Source organism: Solanum lycopersicum, chromosome 9 (assembly GCF_036512215.1).
Source record: "Solanum lycopersicum chromosome 9, SLM_r2.1".
Lineage (NCBI taxonomy): Eukaryota > Viridiplantae > Streptophyta > Magnoliopsida > Solanales > Solanaceae > Solanum > Solanum lycopersicum.
Window position 1 is genome coordinate 68,258,767 of NC_090808.1, and position 26,177 is coordinate 68,284,943.

General features: G+C 27.0%; 4 protein-coding genes and 1 long non-coding RNA gene across 5 annotated transcripts; 4 read left to right on the forward strand and 1 right to left on the reverse strand.

Annotated features, from left to right (window-relative positions):
- The first annotated feature begins 1,852 nt into the window (after positions 1-1,852).
- LOC101268804 (large ribosomal subunit protein uL10-like) lies at positions 1,853-5,079 on the forward strand. Its single transcript, XM_004247901.5, has 5 exons — positions 1,853-2,208; positions 2,360-2,428; positions 2,570-2,668; positions 3,576-3,968; positions 4,808-5,079. The coding sequence occupies exons 1-5, from the start codon at positions 1,951-1,953 to the stop codon at positions 4,949-4,951; spliced, it is 963 nt and encodes a 320-aa protein (XP_004247949.1). The 5' UTR covers positions 1,853-1,950; the 3' UTR covers positions 4,952-5,079.
- A 3,560-nt stretch (positions 5,080-8,639) lies between these two features.
- On the forward strand, positions 8,640-11,399 carry LOC101257111 (S-adenosyl-L-methionine:benzoic acid/salicylic acid carboxyl methyltransferase 2-like). Its single transcript, XM_004247784.5, has 4 exons — positions 8,640-8,793; positions 9,083-9,487; positions 9,942-10,199; positions 10,836-11,399. The coding sequence occupies exons 1-4, from the start codon at positions 8,719-8,721 to the stop codon at positions 11,178-11,180; spliced, it is 1,083 nt and encodes a 360-aa protein (XP_004247832.1). The 5' UTR covers positions 8,640-8,718; the 3' UTR covers positions 11,181-11,399.
- Positions 11,400-14,998: 3,599 nt separating this feature from the next.
- Positions 14,999-17,461, forward strand: LOC101256808 (S-adenosyl-L-methionine:benzoic acid/salicylic acid carboxyl methyltransferase 3-like). Its single transcript, XM_004247783.5, has 4 exons — positions 14,999-15,145; positions 15,488-15,892; positions 16,211-16,465; positions 16,806-17,461. Exons 1-4 carry the CDS (start codon positions 15,071-15,073, stop codon positions 17,166-17,168), a joined length of 1,098 nt encoding a protein of 365 aa, XP_004247831.1. The 5' UTR covers positions 14,999-15,070; the 3' UTR covers positions 17,169-17,461.
- Positions 17,462-17,834: 373 nt separating this feature from the next.
- LOC112940710 (uncharacterized) lies at positions 17,835-20,998 on the reverse strand. The gene is made up of 3 exons (XR_011211428.1): positions 20,423-20,998; positions 19,565-19,639; positions 17,835-18,642 (listed from the first exon to the last, which is right to left on the reverse strand). It is a non-coding gene; the product is annotated as an uncharacterized lncRNA (long non-coding RNA).
- Positions 20,999-23,575: 2,577 nt separating this feature from the next.
- On the forward strand, positions 23,576-25,829 carry SAMT (salicylic acid methyltransferase). Its single transcript, NM_001247880.1, has 4 exons — positions 23,576-23,650; positions 24,605-25,009; positions 25,104-25,358; positions 25,479-25,829. Exons 1-4 carry the CDS (start codon positions 23,576-23,578, stop codon positions 25,827-25,829), a joined length of 1,086 nt encoding a protein of 361 aa, NP_001234809.1.
- Positions 25,830-26,177: the final 348 nt, after the last annotated feature.

The following is a 26,177-nucleotide window of genomic DNA, read 5'->3' on the forward strand; positions in this document are numbered from 1 at the left end:
ATCCCTACCCAGTTTCTTTTGCCTTTCTCACTTTCTCGTTTTATTCAATTTTTAAATTGTATCTAATTTCTCTTTTTCTCGTTTTATACAATTCGATTCAATTGTATATTCCTTGTCAAGTCTCTTTTGTCTTTCTCTTTCTCATTTTATACAAATTTAAATTGTATATAATCGTTTTATACACTTATAATAATACAAATCGTTTTATACACTTCCTTTTTATACAGAGCTCTGCCCATATGTCTTTCTCTTTCTTATTTTATACACTTTGTTTTATACAATTTGCTTCAACTGTATATGTATAGTGAATTATACAGTTTCTATGTTTGCTATGGAGCGCATTTATACAAACCTTGGTACAGCATACAAATATAAATTTTTTATTTGCTATATGTGAAAGTTGTCCATAAAAATACTACTTGTGAAACTTTTCTTTTTTGAAGTCAATTTTTTTTTTTAAGAAACTTAATTTCTTAGAAAAAATATATTTAATGTTTTTTAACAATGAAAAATTTAATAAGAAATATATTTATGTATGTGACGAGAATAAAGGTGCCCAAATTTAGGCTTCCTAGATTTGTTGAAGTTCTATTTGGGAAAGGAATTAGATGATTACCATAATAATTAAAAATCGAATAATATTGCGAAAATAATATCTTTAATTCGTAATCTTAGATTAAAAGAACTATCAATTTTTAAATACAATTAAGACCATTTATTTATATTGTAAATGTAAACGTAAAAAGTAAAAGTAAAAGAGTACAATTTAAATCCGTAATTTGTGGAAACACTATATGCACGTATTATAAATGTGATACTTTTATATTTAATATTTTAAATCTTATTTTTGGGGTTATATTTTATAGCCACGAAATATCTACATGTTTTTTGCCACAATTTTAATTTTTTTTTTGTCTCTATTAACTTCGAACTGATCAAATTATTAAAAGTTTGAAACGTACAAATTATCTGATAAAAATAATAATCTCATTAAATTATTTTATTTTTTTAGCATCTTTAATCATCAATGTTATGATGTAAAATTAGTCAACGTTATTTATAAATAAAAGAATCAAAATTACATATTTCAATAATTGACCAAAATTAAAATTCAACGAAAGTACTACTTAGCTAGCAATATAATTGAACAAAATAAAAAATTACCAAAAAAATACTACTATTAACCAAAAAGTAAAATTAAAATAGTAGACCAAAATCAAAATTTACCAAAAATATACTACTATTAACCAAAAATACAAATTAGCAATAATAGACCACAATCAAAATTTACCAAAAATACTACTACTTATATTAACCCAAAATCGAAATATCCAAAATTACGATTCTATAATATATTTTTTATTCTATAATATATTTTTATAAAAAGAAATGCACAAAGTTTTTTGTATTAATCATTTTTTAAATAAACCAATCCAAAAAGAATTACAAAAATCACGAAATATTCCACGTTAACCAGGTTCGAAATAAACCAAACCAAATAAAAAGAATTATATTTTATTCGGATTGTTCATCCAATATACAATATTTTATTTATTTTTTTAATAAAAAATACACAAAATATCCCGAGTTAATCAAGTTCAAAAATCAAAATAAACCCTCCAGAAATTCGATTTCTATTTATTTCTTTAATTAAAGAAAATATACAAAATATCCCACGTTAAACAGGTTCAAAATAAAACACTATCCTACTTAAAAAGAATTTTATTTTAATTTGGATTCTTATAGAGTCCTAATTTGTAACTCCACCAACTTCTTCACATTCCCCCAAAAAATAAAAATAAAAATATTAACAACGGTTACGTACCCCTCAACCAAAAATTAATTTTTTTTTTATATATATACATACCTCATAATTAATTCTAGGGTTTAAATTCTTACACCACTTATCTCTTAAGATTATTTTTTTCTCTCTAAGAATTGTTATCATCAATGGCTATCAAACCAACAAAAAGTGAAAAAAAGGTTATGTATGACCAAAAGTTATGCAAATATTTAGACTCTTACAATCAAATATTGATTGTAAATGCTGATAATGTTGGTTCTACTCAAATGCAAGGGATTCGTAAGGGTCTCCGAGGTGATTCCGTCGTACTGATGGGAAAGAATACTATGATGAAAAGGTCCGTTAGGATCCATGCTGGAAATACCGGAAACGATGCATTTCTTAATCTTATTCCCCTTCTTGTCGTAAGTATCTGATATCGAAATATTTATAATATTCATTTAACTTTTGTAACATGTTCAAATATCTGATATCGAGATATTTATAATATTCAGTTGTAATTTTCTTAACTTATTAGTAAAATATAATTTATTTATAAAATACTTATTTTTATAGGGCAATGTTGGTTTGATCTTCACTAAGGGTGATTTGAAGGAGATAAAGGAAGAAGTTGCAAAATACAAGGTAATATATATTTTCTTATTATTTAATTAGAAGCTAATATGTGTAATTAGGTTATACTTTTTAATATATAATAAAAATGTATGGTTATTATATATCGTGAACTTAACTTTATTGTTACGTGAATATGGTGATTGCAAATAGGTGGGAGCTCCTGCACGTGTTGGATTAATTGCGCCAGTTGATGTGATTGTTCCTCCCGGCAATACTGGCCTTGATCCTTCTCAAACTTCCTTCTTTCAGGTCTTTTTATGATCTCATATATTTACGTTACCTAATTTTAACAAAGATTTTACTCATACATAACAAGAATACTAATGTGTTTTAACCCTTATAATAGGGTTTATTTTTTAGATTATTAATTTAATTTTTTATTTATAAGTTTTGTCAAACATTTTCTTGAAAGTCAAAATCAGTTTATTTTTTAAAAAATTGTTTGTTGTTCTAGTACTGATAAATTCCTTTTTTTCTTTTCGAATTGATTAGTCAAAACGCAAATTGTATTTCAAAATTAATTCTTCAAAAAATACTTATTAAAACAATTTGTTTATTTTCTTTGACAATACTTAGCTATGGGTATATCTAGTATTGACACCTCTTTACGCAAGTTAAATGTTTATTTTAGTGTTTATCGTGTTGTTACGATTCCTTAAGGTTTTCAGAATTATATTTTTTTACTATGATCATTGGCACTCTTAAAAATTTTGTCTGCTGAAAAATTGCATTATATATCCAAGTATTGACACCTCTTTGTATAAGTTAAATGTTTATTTTGATGTTTATTGTGTTTTTACATTTTCTTAAGGTCATGTGTTTAGAATTATTTTTTTTACTATAATCACTGACACTCCTTAAAGTTTTATCGGCCGGAAAATTACATTATATATGTAAGTATTGACACCTCTTTACATAAGTTAAATGTTTATTCTAATGTTTATCGTGTTTTTACAATTTCTTAAGGTCATGAGTTGAGAATTATATTTTTTACTATATTCACTGACACTCCTTGAAATCTTGTCGGCCGGAAAATTACATTATATATGCAAGTATTGACACGTCTTTACATAAGTTAAATGTTTATTCTATCGTATTGTTATAATTTCTTAAGGTCGTATATTATGACAATTCTGAATCCGCCGCTTGTATTTAGGTACTCAACATTGCCACAAAGATCAATAAGGGAACAGTTGAAATCATTACCCCAGTTGAACTAATAAAGAAGGGTGACAAAGTGGGCTCATCAGAAGCAGCCCTTTTATCAAAACTTGGAATAAGGCCTTTTTCTTATGGGCTTGTTGTTATTTCTGTTTATGATAATGGATCAGTTTTTAGCCCACAAGTATTGGACTTAACTGATGAAGACCTTGTTGAAAAATTTGCTGCTGGTGTTACAATGATCACCACTTTATCTTTGGCTATTTCTTACCCAACACTTGCTGCTGCACCACACATGATTGTTAATGGTTATAAGAATGTTTTGGGTGTTGCTGTTGAGACTGAGTATACATATCCACAAGCTCAACAAGTCAAAGAATATCTCAAGGTAATTCATTGATCTCAACTCTTTTTTTGTGTTAGCAATTGATGTTATAATTAGTGATCTTGTTATGTTATGTGTTAAGAGTAATGCAAAGTATACAAAATGTTACGTTACAAAAGAATTGACTTATTCGTTTCAAATTATATTTTTATTAAAGTGTGATGTAATGACTTAAGATTTTACCTACGTTTCTTAAAAATTCACTTCTTTCTTTTGAAACTCCTATTTGCAACATTTATATAAAGATGTAGTTTGAGTGAGCATAAAAACACACTACCAACATAAACAAACTCTTAGCCACGAGTGCACGTGTTTGAGAGTAACTGTGGTACCTTGGGGAGTGACCGGCTGCTCTGATTTGCATCGGATTTGAGCCGGCCATGATACAGTATTTGTGATAATTTACTAATTTATAATTCTAATCTAATATCAATATTGTAGTATTTTTCCTAACACTATGTTGATAGTATTATAGCATGTGTTAGCCATTGATGTTATTACGAAGGATTAGTGACCTTGTTATGTACATTGATACGCTACAATAAAAATAATTATTAGCGGCAATTATGTCCTTAAAGCCTTTAGCGACATTGGTTCTAATGACACTTAACTGATGGTGCTAAAGGCTTTAACATTCTTTATTAATGTAAATATTTAATGCCGTTACAAAGAATTACCAAGTGACTTTCTTACGTTTATTCGCTTCCTACTTTATATGCGTATGTCGACTGGATGCTGATTTATCAGAAACAATATCTCCATAATTAATACTTAATTATTTTTTTTCCTTTTATTATTTGTTCTATTAATTTTGACTTTTTTTTCTCTTAAAATTATTGTAGGATCCTAGTAAGTTTGCCGTTGCAATTGCTGTGGTTTCTGAGTCTGCTACAACTTCTCAAGGTATCGTTGAGACTGAAGATAAGAAGGAAGAAGAAGCGGAATCTGAAGAGGATGATGCTATGTTTGGTCTTTTCGATGATTAGATTAATTAATTTTTTTTCATAATTTAGTATCGCAAAAACAATCATTTTTTACATATTTTTGTTCTTTAATTATATTAACTTGTTATGTTATGGACCACAATGTTATTTATGTTTGTGTTACATCTTAACTAGTTATCAAATACTTTGAGTTGTGAAATAATTAATTCTTTTGAATTTTATAATTACTAAATTAAATTAAACATTTTTTTATATAAAAAAAGATTACTATTTGTTCGACCAAATCCAAAAAAATTAAATACCTCCTCACATGGTGGGGTACTAGGGTAGTAGATATATAGTACATTTTTAAAGTGCTGTTTTCAAGGTGAATTGAACGAAACTTGCATTATTTTTGTGTGCTAATTGTTTTTTTTTTTTTGCATTATTTGTGTGTTAATTGTTTTGATTTTATGAGATAATAAATATTATCAGTAAGTAATTTTGTGTCACAAAACAAAGTTATGTAACTTTTTGAGGTAAAAATTTCTAGTTAAATTAAAATAAAAAAGATAAATATACTCTCAAACTACTTTTGGAACATTAATATTTTTGTCGTCCAAAGACTCACTATAATAAAAATAACTTTTAGTCACAATAAAAAGACATATTAATATAGAGTGACAAAGTTTAGTTAAGTATCATTGGATCCAATATCGCTCAAACCTTTTATGGATATATACAAAGAATGCTAATTGCCGCTAAAAGTACATATTTAGCAGCAATTGCTAATTAATTGTCGCTAAAAATTTATTTTTTGATATAGTGACTAGAGCATATATATGTCTTTACTCTAACAGAAGACTAAATGGGACTCGTGACACAATCTTATCCGTCGATTCGATATCTAATAAATATCGGGTCGATGGATAATGTTATGACACGTGTATGTCCGTTAGTATGACATATATATGCTCTAATTTTTTGACGGCAGAAACATCAATATCGATAATATTATGACACGTGTACATCCGTTAATATAAATGATATATATATTCTAATTTTCTTACGATGAAAACACCAACATCTGAAAAGTATAGCAAAATATATCTGTATATTATTTATAATAATTTGAGATTACATTCATCCTTTTTCCCTAAATTAAATTGCGAATTTTTACCTTTGGAGGTGTGTATGCTTTGATACAAGATAAGATTTTGGATTAATTTTAAAATATTTATCTTCAAAAAAACATTAAAGTTTCAAAAGATAATATGAGGAAAGACTTTTATTTCACTCTCTATTTTTTATTTTTTTTAATAAATAAAATCCATTACTCAAATGTCACTTCTAAGTTCCAAAAAGTATGATGTCAAAAACTCAAACTTTCAAAATTCAACTTCAAAATTTATGAACAAATTAAGGTGTAATCAATTAATTATAAATTTTATATACCGAGTCGATCTAATAATCTATATTTCAATATTTATTATATTGTTGTTTAAATTATTTTTTTTTTGTTTCATTTTGTATAATTGTAGAATAACGATTCTATTCAATATTAAAATGTAAATTATTAAAAAAGCTACACAAAAATATAAGATATTAATTCTTTAAGAGTAGTTTGTGAAAATTACAATGAACACGTTTTCAAGAACATATATAAACGTTGCAATCATAACAAATGTGTAAAATAAATAAAGGTCCACCAAATATATATAGTTCGATGAAATAAAGATAAATTAATTTTCAGAAAAATATAATGTCCATGAATATTTATTTAAGGTCTAATTTTATAACTAAAATTGTATAAGGATTTTTTTTATCCTCCTCTAAGAACTTCCACCTCTTTTCTCCTGACTCGAAGTCACAATTTTCAAATTAGAAATGAGGAGTGTTTATTATCGAAACAAACTCCTACACGGACCAGACCAAGGGCAACTAATCCGAAAGCTCCCAAAATTATTATTTGTCATCTAATCAGATTCAATATACAATATTAATGATCTTATAGGATGAAATTTTAGTGAATCATCATATATCAATCAATTTCATTTTTTTTGTGAAATTGATTATTTTATAATTGTGCAAAAATATGTGGAGCCCAAGTGCATGATAACAAAATAATGAAAGGGAGACCTCTTTTTCAAGACCTATGATTTTGATAAGGATATTGATTGACATGTTTCGAAAATAATATATATGAAAAGAGGAAAAAATGAAATTGTCTTTGTTGCAAACAATAATATACTAATTTGTACTATTATTGCTTTTTTTTTTAATTCAATAATATACTATTATTGCCTTTTTTTTTTCAATCAATAATATATTTCTAATTCTTAATTATATAACGTTAATTGAAAATTTAATATACCATTTGATATAATTGGTATATTTAGGGTGTGACTAGTTGATTTTGGACCACTTATTCCATATATATATATGAGAAATTATGTAGCTAATTAAAATTAACAATTTATTTACGAAAAATAGCTATATTTTAAAAATATTATAAAAAAGGATCTGTTTTATAGTAAACACTTCCTTTCTCGCCCTTCTCTCTCACGCACATACATGTCGATAAGAAGAAATTCACTAATTGTATTTAATCAAATATATGTGAGAGTTTTGTATTTTATTTTAATTGTATTCGAAAAATTATATTTTGTATCAGTTGTATTTATAGTCATTGCATTTATCCTCTCTATCAATTGTATTTTATCCAATCAAAGAGAGGATTCATTGTATTTCGATACAATTAATACAAAATAAATAAAGAATACAATGTACAATAAATATAAAATACAATCATTGTATTTCGATACAATCGATACAAAATAAATAAAGAATAAATGCAAAATAAATACAAAGTATAGTCCTCTCTCCTCCCTCCCTCTCTCGATCTCACTCGCCTCTCCCAATCTCGCTCGCCTCTCTCCTCTTATTATGTATTCATTTTCACACAAATCAATTTGTATTTGTACTTTTTATCATCCAAAATGATACACCCTCCTCTCTCTACCAAATCTCACCGCCACTTCTCCTCCCTCTTCCCCTAACATTTTGCTATTATTCATAATTAAGCGAACTATCCTATAGATGACATGTTTGGTATGCAGGAAAACATTTTGTTTTTTAATTTTTTCATGTTTGGTTGCCTTAAAATGTTTGAATAATGTTTTCCAAATCAACTCATTTTCCTCAAATTTAAAGAAAATGACTAATTTCCCTTCCAAAATTAAGCAAAACATTTTTTATGGAAAATATTTTCTAATTTTTCCATGTTTGGTTGACCTTAAATGTTGGAACGATCTTCGGGCTATTGTCCTAATTTTGGTGTTGGGGTGGAGTCCTAAATTAATTATCGAGGTTGCTTTATAGTTCAAAAATATTTTCCCAAAGAGCATTTTTAGTCTAATAAAATCAGAAATAAAAGATACTTTAAAAAATATTTTTCGTTCACCAATCAAACATTAAAAAATATTTTCTACTTACAAACTAAACTTGAGAAAATAAATTTGAAATTCACTTGTTTTTCAAGAAAATCTTTTCCATGAAAAAACAGTTTTCTTCATACCGAACACACCTAAAACTCTACTTCATTCTTTAATTTTTTTTTTAAGAGGGAGTGTCCAATGTCTTGCTATTTTGAAAGAATTTCCCTAAATAGATCCATCCATAAATGTGAGGGATAATATTGGAAATAATTAAGTTCAATGGAGAAACTTGCATTCCCACTTTTTTTTTTTCTATAAATAGGTTATATACATTTTCCACATTAAAAAAAAACAAAAAAAAAACAGAAATATCAATCAAGAAAAAAAAAAGATATGAAGGTTGTAGAAGTTCTTCGTATGAATGGAGGAATTGGAGACACTAGCTATGCAAACAATTCTTTGGTTCAGGTAATAATAATAATAATAATAATAATAATAATAATTCGAAGGTGTAAATTTTGTTTACATCGTATTATCACTAAGTAAAGCTTATATTCTTATTTAGTTACTTGTAGTTTGTTCGAGATTACAATAGGAATTCATAAACTTCAAATTTTGAATCCACCTCTAATTGTATATGTGCCAGAATTTAAAATATCGCATAGCTTTTGAAGGATCCAACATGCGGATAATTATATTCATTAATAAAAAATACATGCAACATAGCTTGTAATTTTTATTTTTTTTTAATGAACAGAGAAAGGTTATTGTCATGACAAAACCAATAATAGAACAAGCCATGAGTGATCTCTATTGCAACCTCTTCCCAAAAAACTTATGTATTGCTGATTTGGGCTGTTCCTCTGGAGCGAACTCTTTCCTAGTGGTATCAGAGCTTATTAAAATTATCGAGAAAGAACGAAAAAAGCACGGATTTCAATCACCAGAGTTTCATTATCTCTTCAATGATCTTCCTAGCAATGATTTTAACACTATTTTTCAATCATTGGGAGAATTTGAACATGATTTGAGAAAGCAATTTGGAGAAGGATTTGGTCCATGCTATTTTAGTGGTGTGGCTGGTTCATTTTATTCTAGACTTTTTCCTTCAAAGAGTTTGCATTTTGTTCACTCCTCTTATAGTGTTCATTGGCTATCTCAGGTATGTTTACTATATAAATTATCACTCCTTTTCTTTTAATCCTTTTTAAAATTATTCGTATTTGAAATTTATTGACCAGATTAATTCATATCCATACTATATATATATAATCCTTTCAATGGGGATTAAGTTCTTCCTAAAAAAAATTGCCCTATTGGAAATAAGTTAGAGCTAATTAAGTTGTGACACAAATTTAAATAGTTCAATCATGAAATAAATCAAAATATTTTTTTATATATCCATGATTTTACATTTTGTTATTGATTGGAGTTGTCTCTTTTTAAAGGGTGTTCGACTAATCATCTTTGCACCAATATCAATGTTTCTTCAAGAATATAAAATTAGATTAGAAAGAAGTTTCATTTTTTTTACCAAGATTAATTAAACATTTGACTAATTATATTATATTAAGTCTTTTTCTAATATTATTTGTTTGTATTTATCTATATATCAGGTTCCTAATTTTATTGAAAAGAACAAGGGAAATATTTACATTACAAGTACAAGTCCACAAAGTTATATAAAAGCATATTACAAGCAATTTGAAAATGATTTTTCAAATTTTTTGAAATATCGTTCAGAGGAATTGATGAAAGGTGGAAAAATGGTGTTAACATTTTTAGGAAGAGAAAGTGAAGATCTTTCTATCAAAGAATATTGTTGTTATATTTGGGAGCTTCTAGCAATGGTCCTTAATGAATTGGTTTTTGAGGTAAGCTCTTTGATGAATGTTTTTTTCTATTTTTTATTTTATATGACGGTGTTTGATAATTAAATAAGAATAAAAAAATAATTTTAATATACATATAGTCAAAAGTAATTTGTTGACAAGAGAGAAGGTTGTTCAAATGGTGTATCATTTACGTACAATTCTAAAATTATATCTCAAAAGTTATTAAAGATATAAAAAGAATGGAAGCTCTTAAAATTAATATAAAATAATGTAATTTAAACGCCAAAAATATTTAAAAACTTGTGAGCTTTAAATATGTCAGACCAATATATTTTTATCACTATTGAAAAATGACACTAATGAATAACTTCAAAGAGTGCCTAAACATAGAAAGTTATTGCTCCTTTATCATGAGATAAATCTCCTTAAAATATAAGATTTAAAATCTTAATAATAATACATATTATCTTATATAACATAAAAAAACGATATAATTACACTACGAATACATATAAATATATACATGTTAGTATTTGGACAATATTTTTATGTAAAATTATATTGCATATTTTTTTTTTAAAATATCATATACAAAGTCTTAAAAGACAGATAATATGAACCAGACGTGTATAGTACCATTTTTCATAATCTTTATAATTATATTATACATTGTAGGGATTAATAGAAGAAGATAAAGTGGATTCATTTGATGTTCCTAATTATACACCATCACCAAGAGAAGTGAAGTACATAGTTGAGAAAGAAGGTTCATTTACTATTAATAGATTGGAAACTACAAGAGTTAATTGGAATAATTCTTCTTATGAAAGTAACAATGGTGGCTACAAAATGACAAGATGTATGAGAGCTGTGGCTGAGCCTTTACTTATAAATCAATTTGGTCCAAAATTGATGGATTTAGTGTTTCAAAAATATGAAAAGATTATTTCCGATTGCATGGCTAAAGAGAAAGCTGAGTTTGTAAATGTTACTGTATCTTTGACCAAAGAAAACAACTAAGGATATTAGCTTTTTATTATCGAAGTCGGATCTAGAGTTTAATTAATGAATTTAAATAATATATGTATAATAAAGTTATTTTTAACTTTAAATTTGGAATTTGTTCCTTTCCCCCTCTTTTTTTGTGCACTTCATAGGGAAGTGCTAATTTATGTTGGTTGTGGACTAGTGGTGTTTTTAGATTTTTATCTCTAAAATAAAATAAAAAATTGTGTACCACTTATCTTTGTTATTAATTTAATAGAAAAAATGGTTGTTGTGCTGTTTTTATTTTTAAAAAAATAAAAATTTGACGTTCGATATCTATGTTAGAGTTTGATGTAATTTGAATTCGTATTCGAAAAATTTACATATAGGATGTGTGCGCTTTATAATTTATTTTTATTTTTTTTTCTTATTTGATGTTTGATATTTGTTATTGAAGTATCCTATCAATTCAAATTATGCTCATAGGTGCTACTTTTAGAATATATAAATCGTTTTCTATAAATTAAAAAAATGTATGATTTCATTTTCAGCGTTTTCTAATTAAATTTTAATATGTCCAATATTTTGTGATGTATTAGTAAAACAATGCCTCTAACCCTAATGAATCTTTCTTTACAAATTTATTCGGAAATTATTATAAGCAAATTTTTAATACATATTATACGTGAAGATGTTTTTACTAATATATCTTGAATTAATTAGTAAACGTTTGATCATATTTATTTTTTTGCTAATTTTTACCCAAACAATTAAAGCTGCGCCATTCATTAATGGTTACAAGAATATTAGCATGGTAATTTGTTACTATACCATAAAAAAAATTGAAGTTATTAAGAGTTATCTCACAAGTAACCTTATTATATTTTTTAACTTAAAAAGAGTTTTCATAATTTCACCTTTTTTTTTTAATATATAAAAGATCGCTAATCAAAATTTGTTTTTTCTTTACCTACTTGATATCGATAGAAATGTAATATTGCATTATTTATTGTTGTTACTGGTATTTTCTATTTTTTCTATTTATTTTAATATGTTCTATTTAAGAGATGAGGGTCGATTGGAAATAATTTTTTTACTCTTATAAAATAGGTATTAGTTCGTGTACACATATGACTCAATCTGAATTACACTCGTGTGATTTCACTGAATATGTTATTGTCGTAGTCTAGTTCTTTTTTATTATTCTTGTTACATAATTAAGGTACTATTCTCACTCCATTATTTTCAAAATTTTGTGTTCAATTTACCATCTAAATATATGAGAGTTAGGGTTTTTTTTATAATATTGTAATACTATACCCTAACATTGTAGGGCATATTTTAACATGTAATTGCAGTTTAATCCTTTACTAAATTTATCATATAACTAATTATTACTCCTTTATTTTTTTCTTTTTTCCTTCTAGTATTTGTTTTATTAATGCTTACTCTTTTTTTTTGTTGTTGTTAAAAAGCTATTGTAGGATCCTAGTAATTTGGCGTCTACGTCATTTTTTAAAACATTTTTTTATATAGTTTAGTATAAAAAAAATGATTATTTACTATATATTTTTGTTCTTAAGTATGTTACTTGTTATGTTATGGACAAGAATGTTGTTTACGTTTTAATGTCTTTTCAATTTTTATGAGATACCTTCCTTTAAAGTAATTGAACTTATCAAATATTTGAGTTATGCTATTTTTTATAGGATCTGGTGGTCAACAATCGTTTGACTTTGATAAAGTAGTAGGACAAAGATCGATAAATACATTGATATTATAAATAATCATATATATGTCTCATTACGATGTTCAACAATTAATGCACTAAGGTTGTTGTTTGGTATAGTACAATTTCAAGGTGGTTGTTTGCTTGGCTCATTTAGACCACGCACATGTATATTGTGATGTATATTGGAAGAATCTAAGATAGATTGTGGCGTAGTGGTGAAAGTGTTTCACCCTTCATCAAAAATTTCGATTTTAAATCTTGAGTATCGAGACAAGGAATTTAGACGATAGCGATATTTGTATTATAAAATAAAATTATATAACTTACATTACTTGATGTGTTAATTGTTTACCTTTTGTGTGGAAACTTTTGTCAACCATAAATGGTTGAATGATTTTGTAACCGAAATCGTTATAATTGAATGATTTTTTTTGTTATAAAATAAATTTCAGTAATTTTCTGAGATAATTATTATTAATTAAGGTAATATTTGTATCATCAAATAATATCTTTTTTATAATAAAAATTATTTATTTAATGACTATATGAGAAATTAACTTATGAAATGGTAAATAAATTTTGCGAGTGTATATAATTATAGATGTATCGACATGATAGAATTTAGGTATTAATTGTCTATTATGACTTGTGAGATATTGAGAGCCAATAAACCATGGGTCATGAATTAATGCTTTGATACATCATACAAGATAGAACTTAACGTAACTTTTAAGTTTCAAAAATTATAATTTTAAAAATTTAAATTTTCAAGCTTTAATTTTATGACCAAATAAAAGGGTAGTTAACTAGAATTTAAATATTCATATCAAGAATTAATTTATTTTAAATCATTTGAGAAATTTTGCTTGTAATTTCACCTTTTATCGGTTATAGAATGGAGATTTTATGATTTTATGAGAATTAATAAAAAATATTTTGACAGATTTTATTTTATTATTATGAGAATCAAATCCTATTACTTTTGGTTCTAGGGTTGCTTGAAAAAAGAAAACCAAGGCATGATATAGACCACGAAAAATATGTAGGCGAACCACAATAAATAGACTAATAGTGAAAAATATATAGAATAAGATATATATATATATATTATAGGGATAAAGATTTGAAAAATGCTCTAATTTTGATCGAATTTTCTTTTGTTGTGATACTAAACTTTTATGAGGACCTATTACCGTCCCTAGACTACTGAATACCATATTCTAAAAAAAACATATATATATATTTACCCACATAGACATAAAAAAATAATGCAAAATTGTAAATAGTGACGCGTCCGTGTAGATACATATATATCTTTAAAACACTCTATTAAATAGTTCAGACAATAAAAGATCACTATTAAATAGTTCAGAGGAAGTAATACGTACTCATGAAAATTTGGTATTGCAACAATAAATTCAATCAAAACTGAGATATTTTTCAGACCTTTATCCCGAGATTATAACAGTGTATAAATTAAGGGTGCAGATTGCAAATATGTGAGAAAATTATTATGAGCACGTTTAAAAAAGAATAAACATTGCAGACATAATAAATGATAAAAGTTAATGCTCACCAAATATAAGACCTTAAATTTAATTTCTCATAAAGTCATACTATGGGGTAAAGAGAATTTAATTTCCAGAAAATAGAATATTCACATATTAATATTGTATGATGTTTTAATTTCTCATAATTAATGTAGGAATTTTTAATTATATATCTAATAACTTTTTTCTTATTATGATCATACATAACGTGTCAATAAAAGATTAATTTTTTAATAAAAACATTTATGGGTTAATTTTAAGCTTATATTAATCCAATTTTTAATGGGTTAAAATGATAAAATAGATGGGTTCAAATTCTCAATATATGTGTGTGTGTGTTTAGTGTTTCTGTTAGCACATAAATGCTCATATGTTAGTTTATTAAAATTTACATAAAAATCAATATTATCATAGGAAAAAGTATATAATTTAGTATATTATTGGTTTTTTTAAAAAAACACCAGAAGCATAAAACTAAAAGTTTATCAACTTCGATATCAAACTTTAATATTGAACCACATATTCCTATTTTTTTTCTCTATAAATAGGTGACAAATTTATATAGACTAAATCAAACAAAAAGTGATTTCTCACATTTAAAAAGAAAAAAAAAAGATCAATCAAGAGAAAAATAAATAAATATGAAGCTTGTTGAAGTTCTTCACATGAATGGAGGAATTGGAGACATTAGCTATGCAAACAATTCTTTGCTTCAGGTAAATATAAATATTAATTATTCAATGAATAGAATAATTACCTACTCTCTCTCTCTCTATATATATATAGATATATATAATTTAATCATGATTAATTACATTTTAAGTGATTCGAATCAATACTTTTTGTCTCGATCCCCTAAATATGTATTAACTTGAGAGTACTATAAAAATTCATACAAACTTTAAATTCTAGATTCATTTCTAGTTGTACATGTGTCAAAATTTAAAAAACTCTATAGTTTTTTTAAGGATTAAATATATATTCGATAACTATATTATATCGCTTGATAAAAATTTCATGAAATGTTAATTGAAATAATATTTTTTTTTAATGAACAGAGAAAGGCCATTCTCATGACAAAACCAATAATAGAACAAGCCATGAGTGATCTCTACTGTAGCCTATTCCCAAAAAAATTATGCATTGCTGATTTGGGTTGTTCCTCTGGATCGAATACTTTATTGGTGGTATCAGAGCTTGTTAAAATCATCGAGAAAGAACGAAAAAAGCACGGATTTCAATCACCAGAGTTTCATTATCTCTTCAATGATCTTCCTAGTAATGATTTTAACACTATTTTTCAATCATTGGGAGAATTTGAACATGATTTGAGAAAGCAATTTGGAGAAGGATTTGGTCCATGCTATTTTAGTGGTGTGGCTGGCTCATTTTATTCTAGACTTTTTCCTTCAAAGAGTTTGCATTTTGTTCACTCCTCTTATAGTCTTCATTGGCTATCTCAGGTAGTTTTCTATCCCTTTCGTTTACTTTTACTTGTCAACTATATTAAAAATATATATTCACTTTTACTTATAAGTATCAAGAGCAAAAACTGTTTTTTTTTTCCATATTTTATTCGTAACATTAATTACTTAGTTTTCAAATTATTATATTCTTCTATTTTGAGACATATCTACCACCACAAGATCGTGATAAAGTTTGTGTACATTTTACCCTCTCAGATCCCACTTAGTGGGATTTCAACGTTTCACTGAATATGTTATTATTGTTGTTGTATATTCTTATAATTTATTTATTTATTATTTTTATCTATGTATCAGGTTCCTAATTTAATTGAGAAGAACAAGGGCAATATTTACATGGCAAGTACAAGTCCACCAAGTGTTATAAAAGCATATTACAAGCAATACGAAAAAGATTTTTCAAATTTTCTGAAATATCGTTCAGAAGAATTGATAAAAGGTGGGAAAATGGTATTAACATTTTTAGGAAGAGAAAGTGAAGATCCTTTTAGCAAAGAATGTTGTTATATTTGGGAGCTTCTAGGAATGGCCCTTAATGAATTGGTTATTGAGGTACATTCTTTGATGATTAATTTTTATTTTATGTGATAATATTTGATGATTAAATAGGTATACATAAATTAAGAAAGCAATTAAAAATAAGATATATTATTTGCTATAGCATAAACAAACGAGCTAATAATAATGAAATTATTTTCACAAAAGAGTTAAAAATGATATTATCATGTAATAAACTAAGTAATATAAGGATAGAAAAAATTGGAAAAATATTCTTTACATTAAAATTATTGAATATCATTCTTAAATGTAATACGAATATTTCAAAAGACAGATAATATGAACTAAAGATATATAATATCGATTTTGTAACTTTATATATTTATTAATGCAGGGATTAATAGAAGAAGAGAAAGTGGATTTATTTAACATTCCTAATTATACAGCATCACCAGCAGAAGTGAAGTACTTAGTTGATAAAGAAGGCTCATTCATTATTAATAAATTGGAAACTACAAGAGTCCATTGGAATTATGCTTCTAATAATAATAATAATGAGAATAATATTATTTATAATGGTGGTTACAATTTGTCAAGGGCCATAAGAGCTGTGGCTGAGCCTTTGCTTGTGAGCCAATTTGATCCAAAATTAATGGATTTAGTCTTCCAAAAATATGAAGAGATTATTTCTGATTGGATGTCTAAAGAGAAAACTGAGTTTATAAATGTTACTGTCTCCATGACAAGAAAAAACTAAGGGTTTGCACTTATTTTCGATTCAATTCATGAAGTTTATCAGTTCAGTTGATTTATCAATTCAAGTTATTTTCGATTCGCTCCTGTCCATCGATGTTATTTTGTTTTTACTTAGGTTGTACTTCAATATGTTGTCGAAGTGCTAATTAATTTATGGTGTATTGTGTACTAGTGGTGTTTTTGGATTTGTTTCGGAGAGTAAAGTGTGGGTTCACAAGAATTTAATAGTTTTTATTCATATAGTGTGTTTGCGTAAAACTATTCAATAAATAATTGCAAATATTTGATTGTCAATCCAATTTTTTTGTACATCCACTTAGAGTCGTTATAATACGTCGTAGAAAACTTCAAATTTTGAATTCGTCTTTAGGGTTATATACGTCGGATCCTCAAAAAATATATAGCTTTTGAATAACTCGACACACGACTGTATTCTTTAAGATTTTGAAACATAACTTGTAATTATCTTTTGAATAGCTTGATATATATATATATATATATATATATATCCTTAATTCAAAAAGTAGTTATAATTACGGAAATGTTACCCTTTTAGTTTACTTATTACCTTTATTCCCTATAAGTTTTTATAAATTTCTAAAATTTCTCAGTTTCGCGCATCACATTAATGTATTTCGCGCATCAAATTAATGGATCTCGTATAAAATGTACCTCGCGCATCAAGTTAGTGTATCTCGCAAATCAGATAAGTGTATCTCGCATATCAAATTAATGTCTCTCGTGCATTAGATTAATGTATCAACACTTATATTATATCCGTTTTGAGGATTTTTGTAATCATAAACTTTTAGGGGATGGATTGTAATTTTGCCTTTAAAATATGTGATTTTTGTAATTTGCCCATTTCATGAAATATTCACAAAGGAGATCAAATAAATCTTAGGGAAGTCCATATCATCCTAAATCCTAATTAATGACCTTTGAATTATGGAATCAAGTTCTAATGGCCCTAGCTCGAAAAATATGCCACTAACGACCTTAAAATTATATAGATCAAATAAACTCTTGGATATTTATAAAGATAAAATTTTTAGAAAATTCCATAAATGTCACGACCCAAAATCACGAGTCGTGATGGCACCTATATTCCCAACCAATAGGTAAGCCAACCAACATATTTTAACAAACTTAACTAACAAGAAGTGAAAAGACAACAATTTCCAAATCTCCAACACTGAGTTCTTATAAGTACGAATGCGGAAAACTGGAAAAAAAAATACTACCCAAGAAATGGTGTCATGAGTACAAGAGCTTCTAAAATACGATGCAAGTCTGAAACTAAAAAGGCAAATCTAACATTAGGGATATCCTGTCTGAATACTGAATAACAGAATAAGTAAAAGATAGAGGGAGGTGTGGGCCACGGAACAACCAAGCAGCTCACCACAACTCCAAGACACTCCAAACTCGGACTCAAACTGCTCCTCGAGATGTGCTCCTACTTGGAATCGAATCTGCACCACAAAGAGTGCAACAAGCGTAGTATGAGTACGAAACCACGTGTACCCAGTATGTCTCATTGACCGACAATGAAGAAGTAGTGACGGGAGTTATATAAGAAAATAAATTCTTAGATTGTACAAGTATATATATATATATTACACTTACTATTTAAGTTTCATCAATAAAGGAAATCAACATTTAATATTTTCCAAACACCAAACGAAACATATAGTCATCAAGAATGAATGATGGGATGAAATGCAATGCAATATGATGCCATGTAATGATATGGCCCAGAATACCCAGTACTCACTCAACCGTATATACATGATACTCCTCGGAAATACATCGAGAGTTCATGACCCATGGGGGACTCGCGAGGTCCATATACCGACACGGACGATCTCCACGTGTCTGTGCGGACGATCTCAACGCACTATCATAATATCAAACAATTTTCCGCACGGACGGTTTCCACGTGCCCAAATTACAATCTTAACATCTCACCATCCCCAGCACGGACGATCTCCACGTGCCCAACTTATACTCAATCTCATGTCAATGCATGTATACAATATCATTTTAATATAAGGGGATAATGATGCATCTCACTCAATCAATATCAACATAATTCATAACCACCTCAATTATCAGAACTATACGGATGTAATAAAGAAAACACAATCACACAAAGATTTCAAGTCAATAATATATCAGCTAATGCCCATATGCTTTGGCATTCTCAAAAAAAAAAAAGAAAAATCCACATTCTATAGTAGAAATTTTCCTTTTTATAACACCGGTACTCGTACCAATGTCCGTCACACCATTGATACGAGACCCCATCTTTTGCCCTTACTCCTTTGTCTATTTTCATTTTTTAATCTTTAATTAGGAAAACGTCCTTCAACAAGTCTAAAAGCCTTAACATACCTTAAATGTCGAACCTCCTTCCACGAATCTTCAAAAATTTTCCTCCTTTTTGCAAAGGTTTGGAACGTTCTCAATCTATCAAATGTGTAATATCCGCAAACAAGTGAGTTCATAGATACACGTATTACTATAGGTCTAGCCTAAATTCAAACTCACGTCAATCTATAACCAAACTCCTAACTCTAATGTTAAGCGAAAATTATAAAATTTCAAACTTAAATTTAAGCCTTAATTCCCCTCATATCATGAATCCAATAACATTCGTGTTCTATAATACGATACCCATAAAACACTTTGCTAACTATACCCATATCTTAACCTTATGAGTAATACTATAAGAAAACTCTCAAGTTTTAAGCTAATACTTAATTATTATAAGCAACTTTACCCACAAAAATAACAAAATAATACTTAAATGGAACTATGCAGATTCCACTCATGCAGACAATTGGTGCCAATGATCACTCAATTCCCTATACTACACTTTATCATTATTTAATGATTTTCCTTAGTTAACATAAACGTTTTTTTTTTCTACTTTAACCCAACAATATTATAACTTGTTGTATTTCATCCTCTTTTTCTTTTTCAATCCCAAGAATCACCACGTTTTACTGTGACTCACCAAAAATTTGTCACATTAAATAAACCTCAAAAGAAATCAGTCACTCATCTAGTATCACTATTTAATTCAACAAATTTCTTCAAACCTATCATAACCGACCCTTCGTGATAACAGTTTCATAATAAAACAAAAACTTGAATCACCTTCTAATAAACTAAAATAAAATATTACTATACCCCCTTCAGATGCATTGCACAAATTACATATACAAGTGATGAAATTGGAGTGCTTACCAGGAAATCACCGTAACCCAGCAGCAGTTTGTACTCCTCGACCTAATATCACGTCTTGGTTTTATTTTATATTATCATTATTATTATTCTTTTACTTATTTACTTTCATACATGGGTTAAGTGGTAACTATTAATTAGGAATGTGACTCATTAACTATTCAATTCTAATACTCATAGTTATTAAATAGTTTAAAATACCCCTTTAAATTTTCAAAAGGAGTCAAACTAGTCCTAGTTTTCAAAACGACCTAGCGGGTCGTTACAATAAATTCATAGAATAATCTCAAAGAAATCAAAATATATCAAAATATTTCATGTTCTTCTTGAGAATCAAATACTTCAAGAAGAGATTCACAATTTTTTTCATGAGATCAAGTCCAAATGTTCCTAGTTCTAGAAATATGTCACTAGAGGTCCTCGAATCACTGAAAATTTAAATCATCTTAGAAATACGACACTAATAACTCTCGAATCATGAAAAACTCTTAAGAGAAAAGCAAAATCAAGGAATAAACAAATTTATCCCCACAATATTTGTTATTAATAAAATCATATTTTATGTAATTACAATTTATTTTTTCTATCACTTAAAAATTTATCAATACTCTCTTTCACAAATCACAATCTCTACAGCCTACACAATGTACTTTTGTTTGATATATATTAGATTATGAATCACAATAATTGAGAAAATAAAAAAATAAAAGAATTTCAGTCGTGAATAATATTGCACAATGGTGAATGTGACCTCATATGGTGATGTGTGGTCACATTTTTAGATTACACAGATGGTTTCGGATCAATCTCCTCTCAACGTCTTCTGAGTCAAATATGATGTATATAGTTATCCTAATCATTATTGCATTTAAAGTGCTCATCACCGAATTTTCACTCGACCAAGGTTATTGCCGTTGTTGATAATCCCAGGATTTCTAAAAAGAATTACCATAATAATAATAATAACAATGTCTGTAATATTGACTTTATATATATATATATATATATATTAATGCTGACATGTAAAAATAATTGCAACTATATTGACATCACTCTTTAACGTATGATAAATTATGTAAAGATGATGCAAATTGAATGATTCAAACAATCTAATTAATTAAGGTACTACTTTTATTTATATATAATATAAAAAGTTTAAAAAAAGACCAAGGAAAATAATGCATAAATCAAAGGACATGGGTGTTATCATGACTCGTGATTTTTGGATTGTAATAAATGATTGTTATACCTTTTATCTTTTATATGCAGGGTAGGTCATAATAATTAATCATAAAATCCATATTATTATTATATCTGATCAATTTTTTATAGCCATATAAATATAATATTATATATAAATTATATCCATATCAATATTGTGATGCATTGAAAATCACATTATTCATCCATATATTTTCAACAATTTAATGGAGTATTTTACCTCCACAAAAAACACATATTTGATGATACAAAATATGATATTATTTGATATCAATATCGAGCTTTTAATGAAGACTTCGTAATAAAAATCTTATTTTAGATGATCATTTACGAATTTTTCATACTGAAAGATTGATTTTCCAATGAAATAACATATCTTTGATTTTTGACAATTTCATTTTTTGATGACATAATTAATTATATTGTACACTATATATATATATATATATATATATATATATATATATATGTTTACTATGTTGGTAGTTACTATACACGAAAAAAGTTTAAAATATATTTAAATTTTAACCAAATTTATTGAAACAATTCCAAATTTTGAAAGGATCTTTTACCCCTCTATTATTTAATAATATGTTTTAAAAGCATATATATATCCACGTGGACATGATAAATATTACATTATTATACATAGTAACTTATCTACGTAAATATATATATCTTTCAAAATATATTATTAAATTGTACGTAAAGTAATAGGTCATGGTCAAAATTAAAAATTGTTTCGTGCAATTTCGATCAATTCAAATATATTATGAATCATTTTCTCTTATTATAATATTTATTTATTTATATAAAATGAACAAAGAAACAAAAGTAAGTTTGGTATTTCTTTGTCTTACATACTTGTCATAATCACCATGTCTCACGAGGTCAATGTTTTTTTATAAGTGCTAAAATCAAGAGTCGGAGTTTTTAATGTTGACAATTAATAATGCAACTAGTCAAGTTAGAGTAAGATAAATAAATTAAAATATATGGGGGAAGATATTTTTTTTTAATTATAAGATTTTATTATAATCATAGAAAAAATGAATTTGTTTGTTTCAATTGATTTTAATTTATTTTATATTCGATATTTATAATGATATTTTGTTAATTTTAAAAATCCTACGTCGTTCATGGATCATCGTGCTATCATAAAAAAAACTTATTTAAAAGTTAGAATAATATAAATATATTTCACGCTTTAAACCTGATTCAAATCGAAGAAACTTATACAATATTCATCATATTCATCACTAACCGCGTTCTCTATGTTTTGATAAGTCAACGTTTTGTTACGTATATTAAAAGAAAAAGAAAAACAAGTTTTTAATTTTAATGAATCATATTACTAATTAACAACTACAGACAGTGTATGAGTTTTAGCGTGTGTTTTTCATTAAAAACATTTCTTACAAAAATAAAAAGTTTTTTTTAATGTTTGATACGTTAAAATATATATTTTTAGCAGCAATTACACTTTTTGTAAATATCTTTAAAACTTATGGCAATAGTGAATTCAATGTTAACAAATGTTGATAAAAGCTTTAACATTTTTTATTAATATAATTTACCATTAAAAATTATTTTTATTATATTAAAAAGATCAGATTACTGTGAGTCGGGTAGGAATTTGGTGTTGGGCGACCGTGCGAATGAACCCTACGTGAGATGTGTTGGAGGGCGGAGAAGACACAAATTCCGAAGCAGTACACCAATAAAAGATTTTAAGCAAAGTTTTATTTTGGACCACTTATTTATGCATTGAGTCATCTCTATCAAGGACAATATTGTAATTGTCCAATATAGTTCACACTACACTATGATCCTCTTATAAATAGGTGATACATTATTTAGATTTTATCAAGCAAAGAGTAATATAACACATTAAAAAAAAAATCAAGGAGGAAAAATAATAATTACAAAGTAGAAATGAAGGTTGTTGAAGTTCTTCACATGAATGGAGGAAATGGAGACATTAGCTATGCAAATAATTCCTTGGTTCAGGTACTAAACATATAATTATATATATATTGAGGTTGTCGTAAGATTTAGATATCGAAAACTTTAAATATTGGATCAACCTTTAGGCTTAAACTTGTACATGTATATATCAGGTTTTCAAAAATATATAATTTTGGAGGATAAAAAATACAAGATAACATTCTTTATAAGTAAGGGTCTGAAAAATATTTTCACTTTGACTGAAATTATTGTTACGATACCAAACTTTATGGATGACCTTTTACCCCCTCCCCCCCCCACCCCTTCTCCACAATTCAATAGTGTATCTTAATAGTATATATACGTGCCCACGTGGAAACATTAATATTTATAATGATGCAATATTTATGATGTCCACGTGGACATATATATACCTTTAAAATACACTATGAAATAGTGCAGAGGGGTAAAAGATCCTTTTCAAAGTTCAATATCATAACAACAATTTCAGTCAAAGTTCAAATATATTTCAGGCTTTTTTTCCAAATTTAGCCAACATGACTTATAATTATCTTTTGGGATATTGCACAAGTACCCCCTCAAACTATGTCCGAAATCTCAGAGACACATTTATACTATATTAAGATCCTATTACCCCCCTGAACTTATTTTATTAATAATTTTCTACCCCTTTTCAGCCTACGTGACACTATCTTGTGGGTCCAACGTTGTTGACTTTTTTTTTTCAAGTTACTATCACGTAAGCCAAAAAGGGATAGAAAATTACTTATAAAATAAGTTTAGGGGTGTAATAGGATCTTAGTATAGTATAAGTGTGTTTCTGAAATTTTGGGCATAGGTTGAGAGAATACTTGTGTATTTTCCCTTATCTTTTAGATAACATGATATATATTAAAAATAAAAATAAAAACTACTCTTATCGATATTATGTGAAAGTTAATTAAATTTTGAATTATAATATATATTTCCTTATAATATTTATTCTTTTATGAACAGAAAAAGGTGATTCTCATGACAAAGCCAATAAGAGATCAAGCCATAAGTGATCTCTATTGTAACCTATTCCCAGAAACATTATACATTGCTGATTTGGGTTGTTCTTCTGGAGCGAACACTTTTTTAGTGGTATCAGAACTTGTTAAGGTCATTGAAAAAGAACGAAAAAAACACGATCTACAATCACCAGAGTTTTATTTTCACTTCAATGATCTCCCTGGAAATGATTTTAACGCGATTTTTCGATCGTTAGGGGAATTTGAACAAAATTTGAAAAAACAAATTGGAGAAGAACTTGGTCCATGTTTTTTTAGTGGTGTGGCTGGTTCATTTTATTCTAGACTTTTTCCATCAAAAAGTTTGCATTTTGTTCACTCATCTTATAGTCTTATGTGGCTATCTCAAGTAAGTTAATTTTATACTAATTAAGTTGCATTGTGATATAAATTATTATATATATCTTCTATCTAAAAAAAAAATTGATTTTGTGTATTATTAGGTTCCTAATTTAATTGAAAAGAACAAGGGGAATATTTACATGGCAAGTACAAGTCCACCAAGTGTTATAAAAGCATATTACAAGCAATATGAAAAAGATTTTTCAATTTTTTTGAAATATCGTTCGGAAGAATTGATGAAAGGTGGAAAAATGGTATTAACATTTTTAGGAAGAGAAAGTGAAGATCCTTTTAGCAAAGAATGTTGTTATATTTGGGAGCTTTTATCCATGGCTCTTAATGAATTGGTTTTAGAGGTAAGTTATGTGCGTATACGTTTATCTATCTTATTAAGTTGATATATAATAACAAGTACTTATTCTTAACCGCGAATGAATTATTCTGATGATGTAAAAATTCTTTATGAATTAATGCAGGGATTGATTGAAGAAGAGAAAGTGGATTCATTTAATATTCCTCAATATACACCATCACAAGGAGAAGTGAAATATGTAGTTGATAAAGAAGGTTCATTCACTATAAATAAATTGGAAACTACAAGAGTTCATTGGAATAATGCTTCTAATAATATTGAAAATATTAATAATGATGGTTACAATGTGTCAAAGTGCATGAGAGCTGTGGCTGAGCCTTTGCTTCTGAGCCAATTTGATCCAAAATTGATTGATTTAGTCTTCCAAAAGTATGAAGAGATTGTCTCCAAGTGTATGGCTAAAGAGGATACTGAGTTTATAAATGTTACTGTCTCCTTGACCAAGAAAAAATAAGAACGATTAATGTTAAAGGCGAATTTAGAATAAGTCTAGTGAATGTGTGAAGTCGTGAATTTTATTCTGAATTCACTGAATTTAAATTTTAAATTCGTCATGAAAACTTATTTCCTTCAGTGTGTGGTGTAAGTGCTAATTTATGTAATTTTGTCTAGTGTGCTTTTAACTATGCCTCTCCAATAAATCTTTGTTCCAAAGGAATATATCCTAGTGTATTTGGTATTCATGATCAATGGAAAAAATGATGTTGTGTTGTTTTTATTATATAAGATTAAAATTATTATATATTATATATTTGTATTCATTAGATTTCTTTGTCGGTATTTATTTATTTATATTTAATAA